The 19,036-nt window shown below is 35.1% G+C and overlaps 2 protein-coding genes across 6 annotated transcripts in view; one reads left to right on the top strand and one right to left on the bottom strand.

Moving 5' to 3' along the window:
• The window catches only part of GNAT3 (G protein subunit alpha transducin 3), a 314,655-nt gene that overhangs the window by 73,155 nt on the left and 222,464 nt on the right, over positions 1 to 19,036 (top strand). The gene's annotated exons all lie outside the window — the stretch shown is intronic.
• Positions 12,315 to 19,036, bottom strand: part of CD36 (CD36 molecule (CD36 blood group)) — an 82,464-nt gene continuing 75,742 nt past the window's right edge. For all 5 annotated transcript variants that reach the window (XM_086696825.1, XM_086696824.1, XM_086696823.1 and 2 more), the window contains 5 exons: positions 16,812 to 16,930; positions 15,718 to 15,791; positions 15,076 to 15,130; positions 14,102 to 14,266; positions 12,315 to 13,256 (listed from right to left, as the gene is read on the bottom strand). In XM_086696825.1, coding sequence (XP_086552951.1) covers positions 14,102 to 14,266; positions 15,076 to 15,130; positions 15,718 to 15,791; positions 16,812 to 16,930 — 413 coding nt within the window. In that variant the 3' untranslated portion in view covers positions 12,315 to 13,256. The remainder of the gene's footprint in view (positions 13,257 to 14,101; positions 14,267 to 15,075; positions 15,131 to 15,717; positions 15,792 to 16,811; positions 16,931 to 19,036) is intronic.

Consider the following 19,036-nt stretch of genomic DNA (forward strand, 5'->3'; position numbering starts at 1 on the left):
CATGTCCTCCCAGCAGGGAAACCACCTCTCCTTGTGTGTTCTAAGAACCCCTTGGATCTCACTGTCTGCTCCTGGGGATTCACCCTTCCCACCAGTGGTCCACCAGGTATTGAGCTGCCAAGTTTCAGACTCTGAGCTCTCCTGTTCATAGCATCTTAATGGAATTTAAACCTTCTCCTTTCTCCTTTATCCCTTTTTTGTTCAGTCCTTTGAAGTCCCTTTCTCCTTTTCCCTTTTTTGTTAAGTCTACTCTTTCTCTTTCTCTCTGGCTGCTTTTGGCGGGGGGTGGGGGTGGGGGGAGGGAGAGTGCTTTTCCTATACTTTCCCCCAGTCTCAGTCCTCTGTCAGTAAGCGAACCAGCTCCCTAAACTCTGTGGCTTCTCTCTCCTCCAGTTCACCTCTCTGTGCCAAGTACCTGCCAAGTTCTGTGGTTCAAGTTGTGCAGATTGTTGTGTTAATCCTCAAATTAGTTTTCTAGGTGTGCAAGATGGTTTGGTGGTATTCTAGCTGCATTTCAGGGCTGAGAGAGGCAAAAAAAAAAAAAAAATCCATGCTGCTCTGCCTTCTTGGCCCCTCCTGAGCCCACCCATTTTTAACACTGCTGAATATTTTCTTCTTATTTTGCATGCTAAGTTACTCTAAACAAACAAAGTTGTTTGTTGTGTGTTGGGCTTTTTGTTTGGTTTTTGTTTTTGTTTTTATACTACAAGAACTCTAGTGTTGTGTAGGAAATGATCTTGATGCAATAGTTTCTTCTGAGTATACATCCAGGGGCAGTGCCACAGGTCTTAAAACAGAAAGTCTCAGAAAATCTTAGCTTATCAAATAACCTAATTTATCTATTTAAAAATACACAGTGAGAAGTTAGGAGAAAGTGAGTGAGTACGTTTACAAACTTAGGACAGAGTGGAAGTCCTACGATCCCTGAATCATATTGCCTGTCACTCATTTTGTTGCAACAGCTTTCCCTGTTGATGGTGAAGATAGTAAGACCAGAGCTGGGGTTTGAGCAAGGGGGTCCAAAGTACAGAGGATGCTTGGTATCAAAATCTTCCCTTGTTGTATTGGAGAGACACAGAGGACAGTATGTCTAGCTACAGCTGTAGAGAACCAGTGACCTGATAGATAGCCAGGCCTTCGGTTTTTGTTTTTTTCTGCATGCTATTGGCAGGGGAAAATGGGATACTGCTACATCTCATATAAATGTATTACACATCTGTAGGGACTCATATGTGCCTTCCTATTTTGGCAATTTTGTACCTTTCTGTTTTGTACCTTCCTATTTTCACCAAATTCTCTAGTTTTTGTCTAACATGTCATACAAACTACTTCCTTCCTTAACACTTAGTTTCTCTCCCTATTATCTCTTTTATAACCAAAGCTGAATATTCTTTTTTGTTAATTGAAGTATAATTGACATATACCATTACATTCGTTTTAGGATTACAACATATTTGTAAATACTGTACCGTAAAATAAGTCTAGTTCACTTCGGTCACTGACATAGTTACAAAACTTTTTTCTTAGATAAGAGTTTATAAATTTATATTCATATCAGCTTTAAAATATGAAGTACCATAACATTAACTCTAGTCACCATCCTGTACATTACATCCCCATGACTTAAGCATTTTATAACTGGAAGATTGTACCCTTCAACCTCCTTAAGCCATTTCAATAACATCCCCCATACACAACCCACCTCTGGCAATCAGCAATCTTTATATCTGTGAGATGGGCATTCATTCATTCATTCATTCCACGTATAAATGAATCCTACATTGTTTGTCTTTCTCTGACTTACTTATTTCACTTAGCATAATGCCCTAAAGGTCTACCCAGGTCACAAATGCAAGATTTAATCTTTTATGTTTGAAAAATATTCTGTTATATGTGTATATATCTTCTTTGTTCATTCATCCATTGATGGACACTTAGGTTGTTTCTACATCTTGGCTATTGAAAGTAATGCTGCAGTAAAAATAGGGGTTCAGATCTTTCTCATTAGTATTTTTATTTTCTTCAGAAAATATCCAGTAGTGGAATAGGATCATGTGGTAATTCTATTTTTAATTTTTTGAGGTAACTGCATACTATTTTTCATAGTGGCTGTACCAGTATCAACACAGTACAATAGTTCCCTTTTATACACATCTCTCCAACACTTATTATTTCTTGTCTTTTTGATTTTTGGGTTCTGACAGGTGTGAGGTGGTATCTCACTGTGGTTTTGGTTTGCATTTCCCTGATGGTTACGGATGTTGAGCATCTTGTCATGTACTTGTTGGCCAGCTGTATGTCTTCTTTATCAAAATGTCTATTCAGATCTTCTGTCCATTTTTAAATTGGATTCTTCATTTTGTTCATGTAGTTGTTGTGTTATTTATTTATTTCAAATTTGTATGTAAATTCTATTTAGGTAACATATACTGTAATATTGGTTTCTGGAGTAGAATTTAGTGATTCATCACTTACATAGAACACCCACTGTTCAACATAACAAGTGCCTTCTTTAATGCCCGCACCTATTTAGCTCATGGGTGGTGGTGTCCCCCCACCAACCTCCCCTTTAGCAACCCTCATTTTATTATCTATAGTTAAGAGTCTCTTGGAGCACCTGGGTGGCTCAGTTGGTTAAGCATCTGACTCTCAATTTCAACTCATGATCTTGTGATTCATGAGTTTGAGCTCCATGTCAGGCTCTGTGCTAATAAGGAGCCTGCTTGGGATTCTCTCTCTCCCTCTCGCTCTGCCCCTCTTCTGATTGCTCACTCTCTCTCAAAATAAATAAAGAAACATTAAAAAAACGAGTTTCTTATGGTTTGTCTCCATCCTTTTTCCCCCTTCCCATATGTTCATCTGTTTTGCTCATTACATTCCATGTCTGATTGAAATCATATGGTATTTGTCTTTTTCTGAAGAGCTTATTTTGCTTAGTATAATATAATGTAGTTCAATCCATATCATTGCAAAAGGCAAAATTTCACTCTTTTTGATGGCCAAGTAATATTCCAGTGTGTGTGTGTGTGTGTGTGTGTGTGTGTGTGTGTGTGTGTACACACATACATACATGTATACTACATCTTCTTTACCTGTTCATCAGTCAGTGGACTTTTGGGCTCTTTCCATAATCAGGCTACTGTTCATAATGTTGCTATAAACATTGGGGTGCATGTGCCCCTTCAAATCTGTATTTTTGTATCCATTGGTAAATACCTAATACTGCAATTGCTGGACCATAAGGTAGTTCTATTTTTAACTTTTCAAGGAACCTCAATACTGTTTTCCATAATGGCTGTACCAGTTTTCATTCTTACCAATAGTATAAGAGGGTTCCCCTTTCTCCACCCTGGCCAACTTCTATTCTTTCCTGTGTTGTTAATTTCAGCCATTCTGACATGTGTGAGGTGGTACCTCATCATGGGTTTGATTTGTATTTCCCTGATGATGAATGATGTTGAGGATAATTTCATGAGCGTGTTGGCCATCTGGATGTCTTCTTAGGGAAAAATGTCTATTCATGCCTTCTGCCCATTTCTTAACTGGATTATTTGGTTTTTTGGGGTGTTGAGCTTGATAAGTTCTTTATAGATTATTGGCACTAACTCTTTATCAGATATGTCATTTGCAAACGTCTTCTCCCATTCCATAGGCTGCCTTTTAGTTTTGTTGATTTTTTCTTCACTGGGAAGAAGGTTTTTATCTTGATCAAGTCCCAAAAGTTCCTTTTTGCTTTTGTTTCCCTTTCCTGTGGACTTGTGTAGTAAGAAGTTGCTGCAGCCAAGGTCAAAGAGGTTGGTGCCTGTGTTCTCCTCTAGAATTTTCATGGTTTCCTGCCTCATATTTAGGTGTTTTATCCATTTTGAATTTATTTTTGTGTGTGGTATAAGAAAGTAGTCCAGTTTCATTCTCCTGAATGAATGCTGTTCAATTTTCCCAACACCATTTTTTGGAGAGACTATTTTTTCCATTGGATATTTTTTCCTGCTTTCTGGAAGATTAGTTGACCATATAGTCGGGGGTCCATTTCTGGGCTTTCTGTTCTCTTCCATTAATGTATGTGTCTGTTTTTGTGCCAGTACCATACTGTCTTGATGACTACAGCTTTGTAATATAGCTTGAAGTTTGGAATTGTGATGCCTCCAGTTTTGTTTTTCTTTTTCAAGATTGCTTTGGATACTTGGGGTCTTTAAAGGTTCCATACACATTTTAGGATTGTTTGCTCTAGCTCTATCTGTTGGTATTTTGATAGGGATTGCATTAAATATGTAGATTACTTTGAATGGTATAGACATGTTCGCAATATTTGTTCTTCCAATCCATGAGCATGGAATGTTTTTCCATTTCTTTGTGTCATCTTCAGTTTCTTTCATAAGTGTCCTATAGTTTTCAGAGTACAGATCTTTTACCTCTTTGGTTAGTTTATTCCTAGGTATCTTATGGTATTTGGTGCAGTTGTAAATGGGATAGATTCCTTGATTTATCTTTCTGCTGCTTCATTATTGATGTAGAGAAATGTAAGAAATTTCTGTATGTTGATTTTATATCCTGCAACTTTGCTGAATTTGTGTATCAGTTTGAGCAATATTTTTGGTGAAGCCATTCAGGTTGTCTTTAAAAAAATTTTTTTAATGTTTATTTATTTTTTAGAGAGAGAAAGAAAGTGTGTGTGTGAGCAGAGGAGGGGCAGAGTGAGAGGGAGACAGAGGATCCTAAACAGGCTCTGTGCTGACATCAGAGATCCTGATGTGGGCTTGAACTCACAAACCACAAGATTGTGACATGAGCTAAAATCAGATGTTTAACTGATTGAGCCACCCAGATGCCCCATTTAGGTTTTCTATATACAGTATCATGTCATCTGCAAATAGTGAAAGTTTGACTTCTTTTTCAATTTGGATGCCTTTTATTTCTTTATGTTGTCTGATGGCTGAGGCTAGAACTTCTAGTACTGTGTGTTAAATAACAGTGGTGAAAAAAAAAAATTAAATAAATAAATAAATAACAGTGGTGAGAGTGAACATAGGTGTCTTCTTCCTGAATATAGAGGAAAAGCACTCAGTTTTTCCCCATTAAGGATATTAGCAGTGGGTCATCCCTATATGGCCTTTTTGATGTTGAGGTATGTTCCATCTATCCCTACTTTGTTGAGGGTTTTTATCAAAATGGATGCTCTATTTTGTCATATGCTTTTTCTGCATCTATTGAGAGGATCATATGCTTCTTATCCTTTTTGTATTAATGTGATATATCACCTTGATTGATTTGTGAATGCTGAACCAGCCCTGTAGCCCAGGAATAAATCCCACTTGATCATGGTGAATAATTCTTTTAATGTTCTGTTGAATTCTATTTGTTAGGATCTTGTTGAGAATTTTTGCATCCATGTGAATTAGGGATATTGGCCTAATTCTCCTTTTTAGTGAGGTCTTTGGTTTTGGAATCAAGATAATGCTGGCCTTGTAGAATGAGTTTGTAAGTTTTCCTTTCATTTCTATTTGTTGGAACAGTTTGAGAATAGTAGGTATTAACTCTTCTTTAAATGTCTGGTAGAATTCCCCTGAGAAGTGCTTTGTTTGTTTGTTTGTTTGTTTGTTTTTTGCTTGATTTGTATGAGTTCTTTATATATTTGGATATTAATCCCTTATCAGATAAATGATTTGCAAATATTTTCTCCCTTTCTATAGGCTGCCTTTTGATGGTTTTCTTTGCTGTGCAGAAGGTTTTTAGTTTGATGTAGTTGACTTATTTTTGCTTTTGTTGCCTTTACTGTTGATTTCAGATCCAAAAAAATCGTTGTCAAGACTTATGTCATGGAGCTTTTTGTCTATGTTTTCATCTAAGAGTTTTATGGTTTCAGGTCTTACATTCAAATATTTAACCCATTTTGAGTTAATTTTCATGCATGTTTTAAGAAAGCAGTTCAGTCTCATTCTTTTGCATGTGGTTATATATTTTTCTCAACACAGTCTCTCTTATAAAAAGACTATCCTTTCCTTTTGATCTCTATGTTTGTTGTTATGCCAATACCATGCTGTTTTGGTTACTGTATCTTTGTAATATAGATTGATATCAGGAAGTATGATGCCTTCAGTTTTGTTTTTATTTCTCAGTATTGCTTTGGCTATTCTCTGGTTCCACACAAATGTTAAGATTATTTATTCTATTTCTGTGAAAAATGCCATTGGAATTTTGATAGGTATTTCATTGAATCTATAGACTGCTTTAGGTACTATGAACATTTTAACAATATTCTCCTAATCCGTGAGCATGGAGTATCTTTCCCTTTGTGTTTCCTTCAATTTCTTTCATTAATGTCAGATAGTTTTTACTGTACAGATAGATCTTGCACCTCCTTGTTTAAATTTATTCCTAGGTATTTTACTTCTGTTGATGCAATTGTAAATAGGATTGTCTTCTTAATTTCTCTTTATGATAGTGAATGTTTTACTTCTTGCTTCTAATTTGGATGCCCTTTATTTCTTTTTCTTGCCTAATTTTGTGGCCTGGACTTCCAATACTATGTTGAATAAAATAGATGAGAGGGGACATTCTTGTATTGCTCTTGATCTTAGAGGAAACTGTTGAGTATAATGTTAGCTGTGCTGTTATCACATATAGCCTTTGTTATGTTGAGATATGTTCCCTTTGTGTCCACTTTGTTGAGAGTTTTAATCACTAATCGATGTTGCATTTTGTTGTGTCTATTGAAATGATCATATGATTATTATTCTTCATTTTGTTAATGTACTATGGCATATCATATTGCTTGATTTGCAGATGTTGAATCATTCTTGAATTATTTAAATAAATCCCACTTGTTCATGATGTATGATTCATTTAATGTATTTTTGAATTTGGTTTGTTGAGGATTTTTGAATTTATGTTCATCAGACATTTGGGCCTATATTTTGTTTTCTTGTGTCATCCTTGTCTCGTTTTGGTATGAAGATAATTCTGGCTTTGTAAAATGAGGTTGGAAGTGTCCTTACTTCTTCTATTTTTTGGAAGAGTTTGAGAAGGATTAGTAATAATTCTTGAAATGTTTGGTAGAATTTACCAGTGAAGCTGTCTTGTTCTGGAATTTTGTTGGGAGGTTTTTGATTGCTGATTTACTCTTCTTACTAGTAGCCAGTCTTTTTACACTTTGTATATCATCATGATTCAGTCTTGGTAGGTAGTATAGTACTAGGAATTCATCAATTTCTTCTAGGTTTGCCCAATTTGTTGACATATAATTGTTACTAATAGTCTCATGATCCTATGTATTTCTGTGGTATCCACTGTAAATGTTGTCTGTCATTCTCATTTTGAGTTCTCTCTTTTTTTAATTGGTTCATCTAGCTAAAAGTTTGTTAGTTTTCCTCTTTTCAGAGTACCAGTCCTTCCTATCATTGATTGTTTCTATTTTATTTTTTTTCTTATTTCATTTATTTATGCTCTGGTCTTTGTTATTTGCTTTCTTCTGCTAATTTTTGGCTTTATTTATTCTTTTTTTAGTTAAGATGTAATTAGGTTTATATTTGAGATATTTGTCTCTTGATGTAGACATTGGTATGAACTTCCCTTCTAGAACTGCTCTAATTGCATCCCATACATTTGTGTTTGTTTTATTTCCATTTTCATTTGTTTCAAGGAAAATTTTTAAAAAGTTTCTTTTGATGTCTTTGATCCATTGGTTGTTCAGTAGTATGTTGTTTAATTTCCACATGTTTGTAAGTTTTCTGGTTTTCTTCTTATAATTGATTTCTGGTTTTATACCACTGTGGTCAGAAAAGATATTGATATGATTTCTAAGTTTAAAATTTATTTACACTTGTTTTGTGGCCTAACATATGTCTATCCTGGAGAATATTCCATGTGCATTTGAGAAGAATATGTGTTGTATTTCTTTTGGATGGAATGTTCTGTATATAAAAATTAAGTTCCATCTGGTCTAAGGCCAATGTTTCTGTCTGGATGACCTATTCAGGTAAATGGAGTATGAAAGTCCGCTACTTTATTATATTGGTGTCTATTTTTCTTTTTAGGTCTGTTAAAGTTTGTTTTCCTTTTTTATATGTTCCTATATTGGGTGTATAAATATTTGTAAATGTTATATCCTTTTGGTGGACTGACCCCTTTATTATATGATGTCCTTCTTTGATGTTTATTATAGTCTTCATCTTAAATCTATTTTGCCTGTCTAGGGGTGCCTAGATGGCTCAGTTGGTTAAGCTTCTGACTTCAGCTCAGGTCATGATCTCACAGTTCATGGGTTTAAGCCCTGCATTGGGCTGTGTGCTGACAGCTCCAAGTCTGGAGCCTGCTTCAGATTCTGTCTCCCTCTGTCTCTGCCCCTCCCCCGCTCGTGCACGTGCTTGCTCTCAAAAATGAATAAACATTAAAAAAATTAAAAATAAAATCTTTTTGTCTGCTATAACTACTTCAACTTTCTTTTGGTTTCCATTTGCATGATATATCATTTTCCATCCCTTCATTTTTAGTCTCTGTGTGTCCTTATATCTGAAGTGAATTTTTTTGTAGGTAGCCTGTATCTTGGTCTTGTTTTTATTTTTTAAATCCACTCAGCCACTCTGTCTCATGGTTCTAAAATTTAGTCCATTTACATTTGAAGTATTTATTGATAGGTATGTACTCTTTGCCATTCTGTTCATTGTTTTCTGGCTATTTTATAGTTCTTCTCTGTACCTTTCTTCTCTTGCTCTCTTCTGTTGTAAATTGATGACTTTCAGAATGGTATGTTTAGATTTCTTACTCTTTCTTTTATGAGTATCTACTAGAGGTTTTTGCTTTGTAGTTATCATGATACTTACATATAAATACTTCTATTTATAACAGCTTAAGTTGATAAGAACTTAAGTTTGAATGCATTTTTAAAGCTCCATATTTTTATGTTTTTTTGGCATCACGTTTTACCTCTTTTTATCTTGTGTGCCCTTTAGTTATTATAGTTTTACTTTTGACTTTTAGTGTTTATACTAGCTTTAATAGTGAATAACCAATTACCTTTACCATCCATACATGTATCTGTGTGGTTTATACTTTTATAAGTTTTCTTGTTACTAATTAGCACCCTTTCTTTTCATCTTAAATTCCCTCTCAGATTTTTTATAAAGCCACTTTAGTAGCGATGAACTCCTTTCGCTTTTGTTTGTCTGGAAAATTCTGTACCTCGTCTGAATGATAACTTTGATTTTGGGTAGAATATTCTTGGTTGGGATTTTTTTTCTTTGAGCATTTTGAATATATTGTGCCATTTCTTTTTGGTCTGCAAACTTTCTGCTGAGAATTCTGATAACTTTATGGGGGGAGGGGACAGTTCCCTTATACATAACAAGTAGTTTTTATTTTGTGCGTTTAAGATTCTCTCCTTGTCTTAAACTTTTAACATTTAATTGTAATGTACCTTAGTGAGAATTTCCTTGAGTTCATCTTATTTGGAACTTTATGGGCTTCCTGGCTCTGGATGGTTATTCTTCCCTAGGTTAGGTTAGTTTTAAATATATATATATATATGTATATATATATAATCTTAAATTTATTTATTTTTGAGAGAGATGGAGTGAACAGGGGAGAGGTAGAGAAAGAGAGAGAAAATCCCAAGCAGGCTCTGCTCTGTCAGCACACAGCTCAACATAGGGCTTGATCCCACAAACAATGAGATCATCACCTGAGCTGAAATAGAGAGTCAGATGCTCAACCAACTGAGCCACCCAGGTGCCCCTAAGCCTATATTTCTTTAATTGTTTTCTGTACCTTCTCTTTCTCCTTTCCTCTGGGCCCCCTCTAATGCAAATATTAGCCTCCTTGATATTGTCCCTTAAGTCCTTTAAGGTATCTTCCCTTGTTTTAATTTTTGTTTTTCCTTTTGCAGTTCTGATTAGGGTGAGTTCCTCTGCCCTGTCTTGGAGTTCATTGATCCTTTCTTCTACTCCATCTTATCTTCTAGTCTTCTGTTGAACCCTTCTCATGTACTTTCAGTACACTTACTTACTCTTTACTTTTGTAACTTCTGTTTGATACTTTTATCTTCTCTTTGTTGAAGTTCACTCTGTTCATCCATTTTTCTGGGTTTTTTGAGCATCTTTATGACAGTGTCTTTGACCTCTTTATCAGGTAAATTACTTATCTCCATTTTATTAAGGAATTTTTCCTGAAGTTGTATTTTTTAAAATTTGGAACATATTCTTTTGTTTCTTCATTTTGCTTGACTTTCTGTGACAGTTTCTATGCATTAGATGAAATAGCCACCTCTCTGATTTGAAGGAGTATCTTCCTGTAGATGACCCTTATTGTTCAACCCTGCCCCTAACTTTTGGTCATCTCTTAAAATCTTTGTGATTTTCCAAGGAGCCTATTTTATTTTTTAATGACTCCCAGTAGATGAAGGTGTGCCAAGACATGTCAGTGTCAAAAAGGGGAGGATCTCAGTAGGCATCTGTATTCAGGCAGACTGGACCCAGACCGTCAGGCAGCAGCAGCTTTTAAGGTCTGGAAATATATACAGTCTTGTGGAACTGCAAATGTATACCCTGCTGGCCCTGAAGCCAAGTACTCTAGGTATCAACTGGGCAGCAGCCAAAAAAAAAATCTCCAGATGGATTTTAACATAGCACTAGTGGGCCTGCTACTCTCCAGGGAGAGAAGCTGGTGGGTGCTATCTTTGTGTCCTCTGCCTTGCTCTAGTCAGTAGGCATCAATTTCAACCTCCTTGCCATGCCTCTGAGTGCCAGTAGCTCCCAGAGGGGAGCTTTTACACAAATCTAGTGCCCTGATTTCTGCAGCGCTGCCCAGGAAACACCCTTTGATTACCTGGTCTGGTGTCTGGGGCAGTTTATGTGCCTAGATTCCATAGGCCTGCAACAATCGGGAGACATTTGTTGACAGATTACCACTCCCAGAGCATTGGACAGACAACAGGCTGACACGTAGCCCAGTTTATCTGAGAAAGAGCTCAATTTGCTTGTCCAGGAGCTCTGGCCTGAGGGACAAGCTTTAGGTTTGGTGCATATCTAGGAGCCTATGGAGGTATTCTCAAGGAGCACACCAATGAAGGTCAACTTTGAGTTCTCTCTGCCTTTCCTTTAATTACAAATAATATTGTTGTGTAGCTCACACATTGACAACGGGTTAAAAGATTGATTATTGCATTTGCACATATCAAACACAAACATCCAGTACTTTCACAGTGGATATTCAGGGATAACCGATTTGTCTGTAGCTTCATTTTTTTTCTCCCTAAATGATATCCCCTTTAACTTTTTGTTCCTGAGATAAAAGCTATAGAGATTTTATTTCTTCATGCACTTGTCTGCAACAATAAGCATTAACACATTTTTAGATGTTGTAGGTTGTCTAACTTATGTTAACACTTTTGCAGATGCTGTAGATTTTCAAATTTAGGGTATGAACAACCATGCTTTGTGTGGTGGTGAGGAAAGATAGTTTGGAATGAAAATGTGTAATTATAAGTATTAGAACACACATACATTTAAACAATACTAAAGACCCAGAAGTGAAAATATTTTCCTGATACCTAAATGTGGTGAGAGGATATTCTTTATGAAGATTTTAAAGTCTGAATCATTGATTGGATATCCAGATCTTGTGTGAGGTGGCTACGTATGTTTTTCATCCAATTCTTTAGTCCTACTTTGTTCAAGAATTAATTTCCTTCCTATATCTCTTAGATCAACATGTCCACTTTTACATATAAGATGTCCAGAATCTAATCTTACATGTCACTAGCTTACAGGGATACCTTCCACCCCCCACCCTTCAATTAAATGTAAAGGCACTAAATCAGTACACTTTTGAGATTTTCTAATGATCCCTCCAAACTGGCAGTGTCTTTGGATTTTCAGTATTTGCCCTGGAAGGTAACGTGAGGAAAACAAGTTACTTTTAATCAATGTTCATATCCAAACCAGTTACTACTACTTTGTCCTATAAACCACTGTGTATAAAACACAAGACAATGTGGTACATCTTCCCTTTCTGTGAGGAACTTTTTAGGAGGACTAGTTCTCTCCAATAAGTGAACCCTTGCTGAAGAAAGCAGGATTACTTACCAGTATGTCTCCTCATAGAAAGGAAAAATCCTTCAGTTTAGAGCTCAAGTCCTGCTTCTGCAGAGGATGAAACAAAATATCGTTTTTTTGTTTGTTTTTCCTCCTATTTGCTTAAAAATTTAGCCTAGGAGAAAGTTGTCATGATTGAATTCAGAAAGCATATGCCAGAAGGAAATAGAGATTCAGATGGAATATTAGGGTAAATGCTTTGTGTCACAAGAACCATGAAAAACACAGGAATTTAAGGAAGAACATATTTTAATGTTTGAGACCAGTCTTTCCGAGGTGACAAGGGAAATAAGAACTATTACAACAAATAACTATTAACACAATTCAATCCTTGATAATCTTTCGTATGATAATTCCCTTATAGTCATTTACATCTCTTAATGCTAGCACAGGATTCTGAAGTTGCCAAGCATAAGTTGCATGTAACTGAGCAGAAAGATCACAATCTCCCCGTATTGCTAGAAGAGCTTCAGGATGTGGAAGATGACAAAGTTCTTAACCATGAAGAGCCAAAATGTGCTAAAAATAATGTCCATTTGCATAATTAGTGATAAAATATAAGCCCATTTGCTATAAAGTAAGAAAATGGTTACAATGCCTGCTGTTGCTGTACAAAGGATTCCACAGAGAAAGAAACTTAAGTAATATATAATGAATGGCTCTTAAGGCCAATCATTTATTTTCCATTCTTAAATGTCTTTCACAATTGGTGGCGCTCATGAAATGTGATGTACTGACAGTCCTGGCGTCAGTCTATTGCAACGAATAGGGACACTGATGTTTTCCCTTGATAAAGAAGACAAGCGTTCAGGGTCCAACATTTGTTGAGAATGTGCACTGTGCTGAATTTGCCACCAGGGAACCAGTTGGTGAATCAGTACCAAATAAAAACAATTGGTTCATGCTTGAGCCAGGTCCATAGAAACTGAAATCAATTTGTGAACATGAAGAATTTTAAAAGGCTCCGGTTTTGTGTTCAAGGTATAAATTTTTAATAATATCTTAAAATCAGTTAGAAATATGCTGCTGCTTAGTGCAAAAATAATGCCACCATTTCTTCAACTAGAAGGTGTGTTTCGTAAAAATAAAGCATATTTAATCTTCATTTTGTAGGTCAATAGTAACAATGGTCCTGATGTAGCTGGTACATAAAGGTCGAAACTCATTTACTGCCTGTAAAATAGAAGAAATGTTCTTAATCAGAAAGCAGTGGGAAAATCCCTTACGGATTTTAATCTCGGGGTGCCTGGGTGGCTCAGTTGGTTAAGCCTCCAACTCTTGATTTAGGCTCAGGTCATCAACTCACAGCTGGTGAGATGAAGCCCTGCATCTGGCTCTGTGCTGTCAACACAGAGATCCTCTCTCTGCCTCTCCCCCACTCATGCTCAGGCTCTCTCTAAATAAATACATATTAAAAAAAATAATTTCAATCTCCCATAACCTGCCCTAGACAATAATGTATTAATTACTTGTGACTTTTTGTTATAATTAGCTAGAAATAATCAAGAAACAAAATATCACTGGGGCACCTGGGTGACTCAGTTAAGCCTCTGACTTAGATCACGATCTCACAGGTTTGGGGTTCGAGCCCTGCATGGGGCTCTCTGCTGTCAGCAAAGAGTCTGCTTTGGATCCTCTGTCTTCTCTCTCCCTCTGCCCCTTGCCTGCTCCACTTTCTCTCCCAAAAATAAACATTAAAAAAAATAAAAAAAAATTAAAAGGATTTTGCACTAAAGCTATATTCGTACTTTCAAAGGTGATAATTTCATTTTTTTATTCCATTCCTCCCAGAACTTAAGATGCAATGTAGTAATCTGCTTGATGCAATGAGTAATCTGCTCATAGGCCTTATTTACTCATTCAGTCTTTGTGTTTTAATTTACATTAGATATCTCAAAACTTGGAGGATATATTGAAAATGGTAGTTGGGTAGACAAATCTAAAAATGTTTGTAGGCTAATTTTATAACCCCTCTTTGGTAAAATGAATACAGGTAATAATTTTTGGTGTATACTTACTTATTTTACTTTCTTTGATCTGCACGCACAGTATGAAATCATAAAAGCCACAAACATCACCACGCCAACACTGAGTAAGGTAATTTCTACCAGGCCAAGAAGGTTGATTTTTCCAGTCACTCTTTTTCTAAACATTTCTGCCTTCTCATCACCAATGGTACCAGTCTGTAATAAAGTTAATGATTAACATGATTTGAATAGATGAGCAAAGCAAAAGACTTAAAACCTTCCACTTACATATCACTCTTTCCTCCAAATGCTTGCATAGGTGTTAGTCATCTGTATGTTTAAGATAAACTAGGATAATTCACTTTGCATGTCAAAGGCGGCAATAAATGCCAAGGTAGAATACTTAGTGAAATATAATCCTTCCCCCACTTTGCACATGTTATATAGCACTATTGAACATGATAGGCTTCACTGATCTTCAGAATGACCTTATAACATCCTTTCCAAAAGATGCTCCCTTTAAGTGGCAAGGTTTCAATAGTTTCAATTGCTCTGAAGTTTTATGTACTGCATTCCCCAATTCTGGGGCTAATTGATATCATGGTTTACACTAAAATTATGTCATCAGGGAATAGGATAGACTGCATACACCTATTCTAACCTGGCCTTTATAAGTTTGGTTGACTTTTATTACCAGTATAATATTCACTGAGTCTTGAGTTATTTGGAGTTACATGTATGTATGACTCTTTCTTAAAATAAGCACTATGCCAAGAAAAAGTGCCTAAAGATGCATTTTGAAAATAATCTAAAATGATAGAAATTACTTTGATTTTCTAAAAGAAAAATACTGAAAACTGATACAACTATGTGATTGGGTTTTCTCAAATATATATATATATATATATATTCATCTATATGGGCAATGAAAACATATACAACTTCAAAAACTATACATATATATTTAATTTTGAAACACCAATGAAGTTTACTGTTTTTAATGACTGAGAGATAAAAATACTAACCTCATTAAGCCAAAGAATAGGCACAATATAGTTCCGCTTAAGACCCTTTAATGCCCTGTAATATACATTAAAAGTAATTATGAAAATATATACTAATATATTACACATACACAACAGAAATTTCAACAAGTACTAGTGTAAATATATGTTCAGAAATTAGTTGCTTTTGCAACTTGGTTAAGTTCCTTGATTTCTGTTCCCTGTAACAAGTCATTTGAATGTTAATATAGCTGTTCCTCAGATATTTTCCATGCTTACAAATCTGTTTAATACAGATATATAATTAGATTAACTTTTTCTAAGCACAGATTTTCCCTTTCAACAAATTCTACCCAGGAAGGTAAAATATGAATTCTGGAAACTATGGTCATAGAAGTATCTGGACAGCTAGCAAAATGAGAGATACCACCAAATACTTAAATTAAAACATATCAAAATATGTGTAAATATCATTTCTATAAACACTAGGCATAATTATAAATTTAAAAAATTATCATAAGCATTTAATAATTATTTAATGACATTAAGCAAAGAGAAGTTGAAATTTTATATTCTTTCCACTTCTTATAAGAATGTGAGTTAGTCTATGAAAAGAAAATACTACAAAAATCATGCAGTGATAACCTCACTTAAGAGACTTACTCAATTTTCTTTGCTGGTTTGACCAATATGTTGATTTGCAGCCGTTTTGCAAATCGTAAAGTGAATCCAGTTATCTAAAAAGAGAACAAACTAATTACCAACTTTAAACAAAAAGTTGCAATATCCAAACTTACTTTTATTATTATGTAAAATTTAATATGACACTACTACTTGAAACTTGTGAAATTAATTGGACATATTAAATTATTACATATCTATAATTACATGTGTATATGCAGGCATATATATGTATGTGGGTATGTGCACACATAATGACTTTGTGCAACAAAATGTCAGGTCTTTAGTTAGATATGTGATATTTAACCAAATAGCTATCTATAATTACATGTGTATATGCAGGTATTGCATACACAATTTCTTTGCCCAACCAAATGTCAAGGTTTTAGTTAGATTTGTGATAGTTACCTAACATGGTTTTGGTAATCAGCAATATGGAAACACAGAGCTCATATAATTAGATTCTTAAACTACACAAGGCCAGATATATATTCAGTAAAAATCCATGTATCCTCAGTGTAATTATACTAGTTGTATCATTATTTAAAGTGACACATGACTATTAAAATTTTGACATTTCATTTGACTTTTGAAGAGGAAAATATCAAAATCATTTAAAACTTTAAACTGTTGAGTTACAGGAATTTTTATTGATTTTTCTTGACCCTAAGTGAAATAGATCTTGCCCTGAATTCACATAATACCCATAAAATATCTTTTAATTCCTCATAATACACAGTATCTCTTCATATAAGCAGTATTTACAGTTATAAATTACTGTTTGATGATTATTTTATACATCTCAAATTGTTTTATTTAAGCCAATTAGAATCATTCCCATCATTGGTATTCCTGACCTATGAACCATTAGATAGGCATATAAATTTCCATATGCTGAGAAACTGAAGTTTAATTACCTTGAAATTTCATAAGCAACAATAGAAAGAAATCAATGTCATTTTGACTGAAATAATAGTAATATATCAAGATTTTGATTCAGTAACTGCAATTAACAAGGAGAGAATTTACTTTTTCTTTCAATTTAATGAAATCAGATCAATAATATGTTTGCTTACAGGTTCAACATCTAAGTATGTGCTATGTTCGTCTTCATTTGGATTTAAGCCTTCAATGGGTTCTGCAATATCAGGACTTGCATGTAGAAAATGAGGAAGTGAAATATACACAGGTTTTCCTGAAAACATGTTAAGAGATATTGGAGATAAATAATTTTTCTCATTTCGCATACCACCCAAAAAATATTTCCTTAAAAATAAAACTTAAACTTTTTTTAATGTTTATTCATTTTTGAAAGAGAGAGAGGGGCAGAGAGAGAGAGAGAGGAAGACACAGAATCAGAAGCAGGCTCCCGGCTCTGAGCTGTCCGCACAGGGCCCGACACAGGGCTCAAGCTCAGAAACCGCGAGATCATGACCTGAAATTAAGTCGGATGCTTAACCAATTGAGCCAGTCAGGCAGCCCAAATATAAAAATTTTAAAATAAAAGAATGCATAACTAGGCTTGAACAATGATTGGGGAGTGAGGGTGGGGGAGAATTATATTACCTGATCACTATTGTACAAAAAGAAAATCAAAATTTATGCATCATCCTATTAAACAGTAAGTTAATGCCTGCTGTTCTTCCTTAGATGTCAATTTTCAATATGTAAAGATGAGCTGCTGAGCATAAAATTTCAATCATGTTCTTGTTTCAGGCAGTAATAAGTCTGTGAACTGAGAATTAATTTAAGAGGTCTTCTTTTTTGCCTTCACATTGACTCCAATATGAAGGTGAGCTAAATAAGATTCCAAGTTTTGTTTTTAAGTCAATTCTTCTTTCAGAGACATATTGAAAACATATTTTTATTTACCAATTTCTAGGGAAGAAAAATCTAGAAATATGGCAGATGGACAAGTTGGGATGTTCAAAGTACTCTAGGAATTATTCTTGTTTTACCATCTATTTGAAAGGAGCCCAGGAAACCAACAAAATGAAAAGCGTAACTGTGGAATGGATACAAGCCACATATTCAGTAAGTAGTTGATATAAAAAACATATAATGAATTCATAGAACTCAAAAAAAAAAAAAAAAAACACCAGATAACAAACAATGGGCTAAGGACCTAAATAGACATTGTCCAAAGTAGAAGGGAAATATCGGTATGGTTTTACCTAATAATAACTAAGTTTCACAACACTGGAACACAACTGGGACCTCAAAAACAAAACAAAAATCAAAGCAAAATTATTCTATTACCACGCTTCCTTAACTGTCTTCTTGCTTTCTCGCTTTAATTTTAAATTTTGGTTGAAAGGGATCTTGGGTAAAAGTTGCATTTTTTTAAAAATGTTTATTTATTTATTTTGAGAGAGAGTGTGCGCACAAGCAAGTGGTGAAGGGGCACAGACAGAGAGGGAGACAGAGAATCCCAAGCAGACTTTGTCAGCACATAGCCCCACGAGGAGATCATCTCACAAACCTCAAGATCATGACCTTAGCCGAAATCAAGAGTCAGGTACTTAACTGACTGAGCCACCCAGGTGCCTCAAGGTTGCATTTTATTTTGTGTATTTTTTTCAGTGTTTATTACAGTTCTAGTTATTTAACATATAGTGTAAAACTGGTTTCAGGAGTAGAATTTAGTGATTCATCACTTACATATAACATCCAGTGCTCATCAAAGTGCCCTCCTGAATACCCATCACCTATTTAACCCATCCGCCATCCACTTCCCCTCCAGCAACCCTCAGTTTATTCTCTGTACATAAGAGTCTTTTTGGTTTGCCTCCCTTTCTTTTCTTGTCCCTTCCCATATGTTCATGTTTTGTTTCTTAAATTCCACATATGAGTGGAATGATACGGTATTTGTCTTTCCCTGATGAACGTATTTTGCTCTGCACAATACCCTCTAGCTCCATCCATAGCACTGCAAATGGCAAGATTTTACTCTTTCTGAAGGCCAACTAATATTTCATTGTATATATGTGTGTGTAAATGTCCATCTAATGATGAATGGATAAAGAAGTTGTGGTATGTGATATATCTTTATCCATTCATCAGTCGATGGATATTTGGGCTCTTTGCATAGTTTGACTATTGTTGATAATGATGCTATACACACTGGGGTGCATGTGCCCCTTCAAATTTGTATTTTTGTATCCTTTGGGTAAATACCTAGTAGTGCAATTGCTGGGCAATGGGGTAGTTCTATTTTTAACTTTTTTAAAAAAAGTTTTTTTAATGTTTGTTTATTTTTGATAGAGAGAGAGAGTGAGTGAGTGAGAGAGGAGAGCATGCA

Source organism: Puma concolor, chromosome A2, assembly GCF_028749965.1.
Source record: "Puma concolor isolate L17-30 chromosome A2, mPumCon1.1.hap2, whole genome shotgun sequence".
NCBI classification, from domain to species: Eukaryota; Metazoa; Chordata; class Mammalia; order Carnivora; family Felidae; genus Puma; species Puma concolor.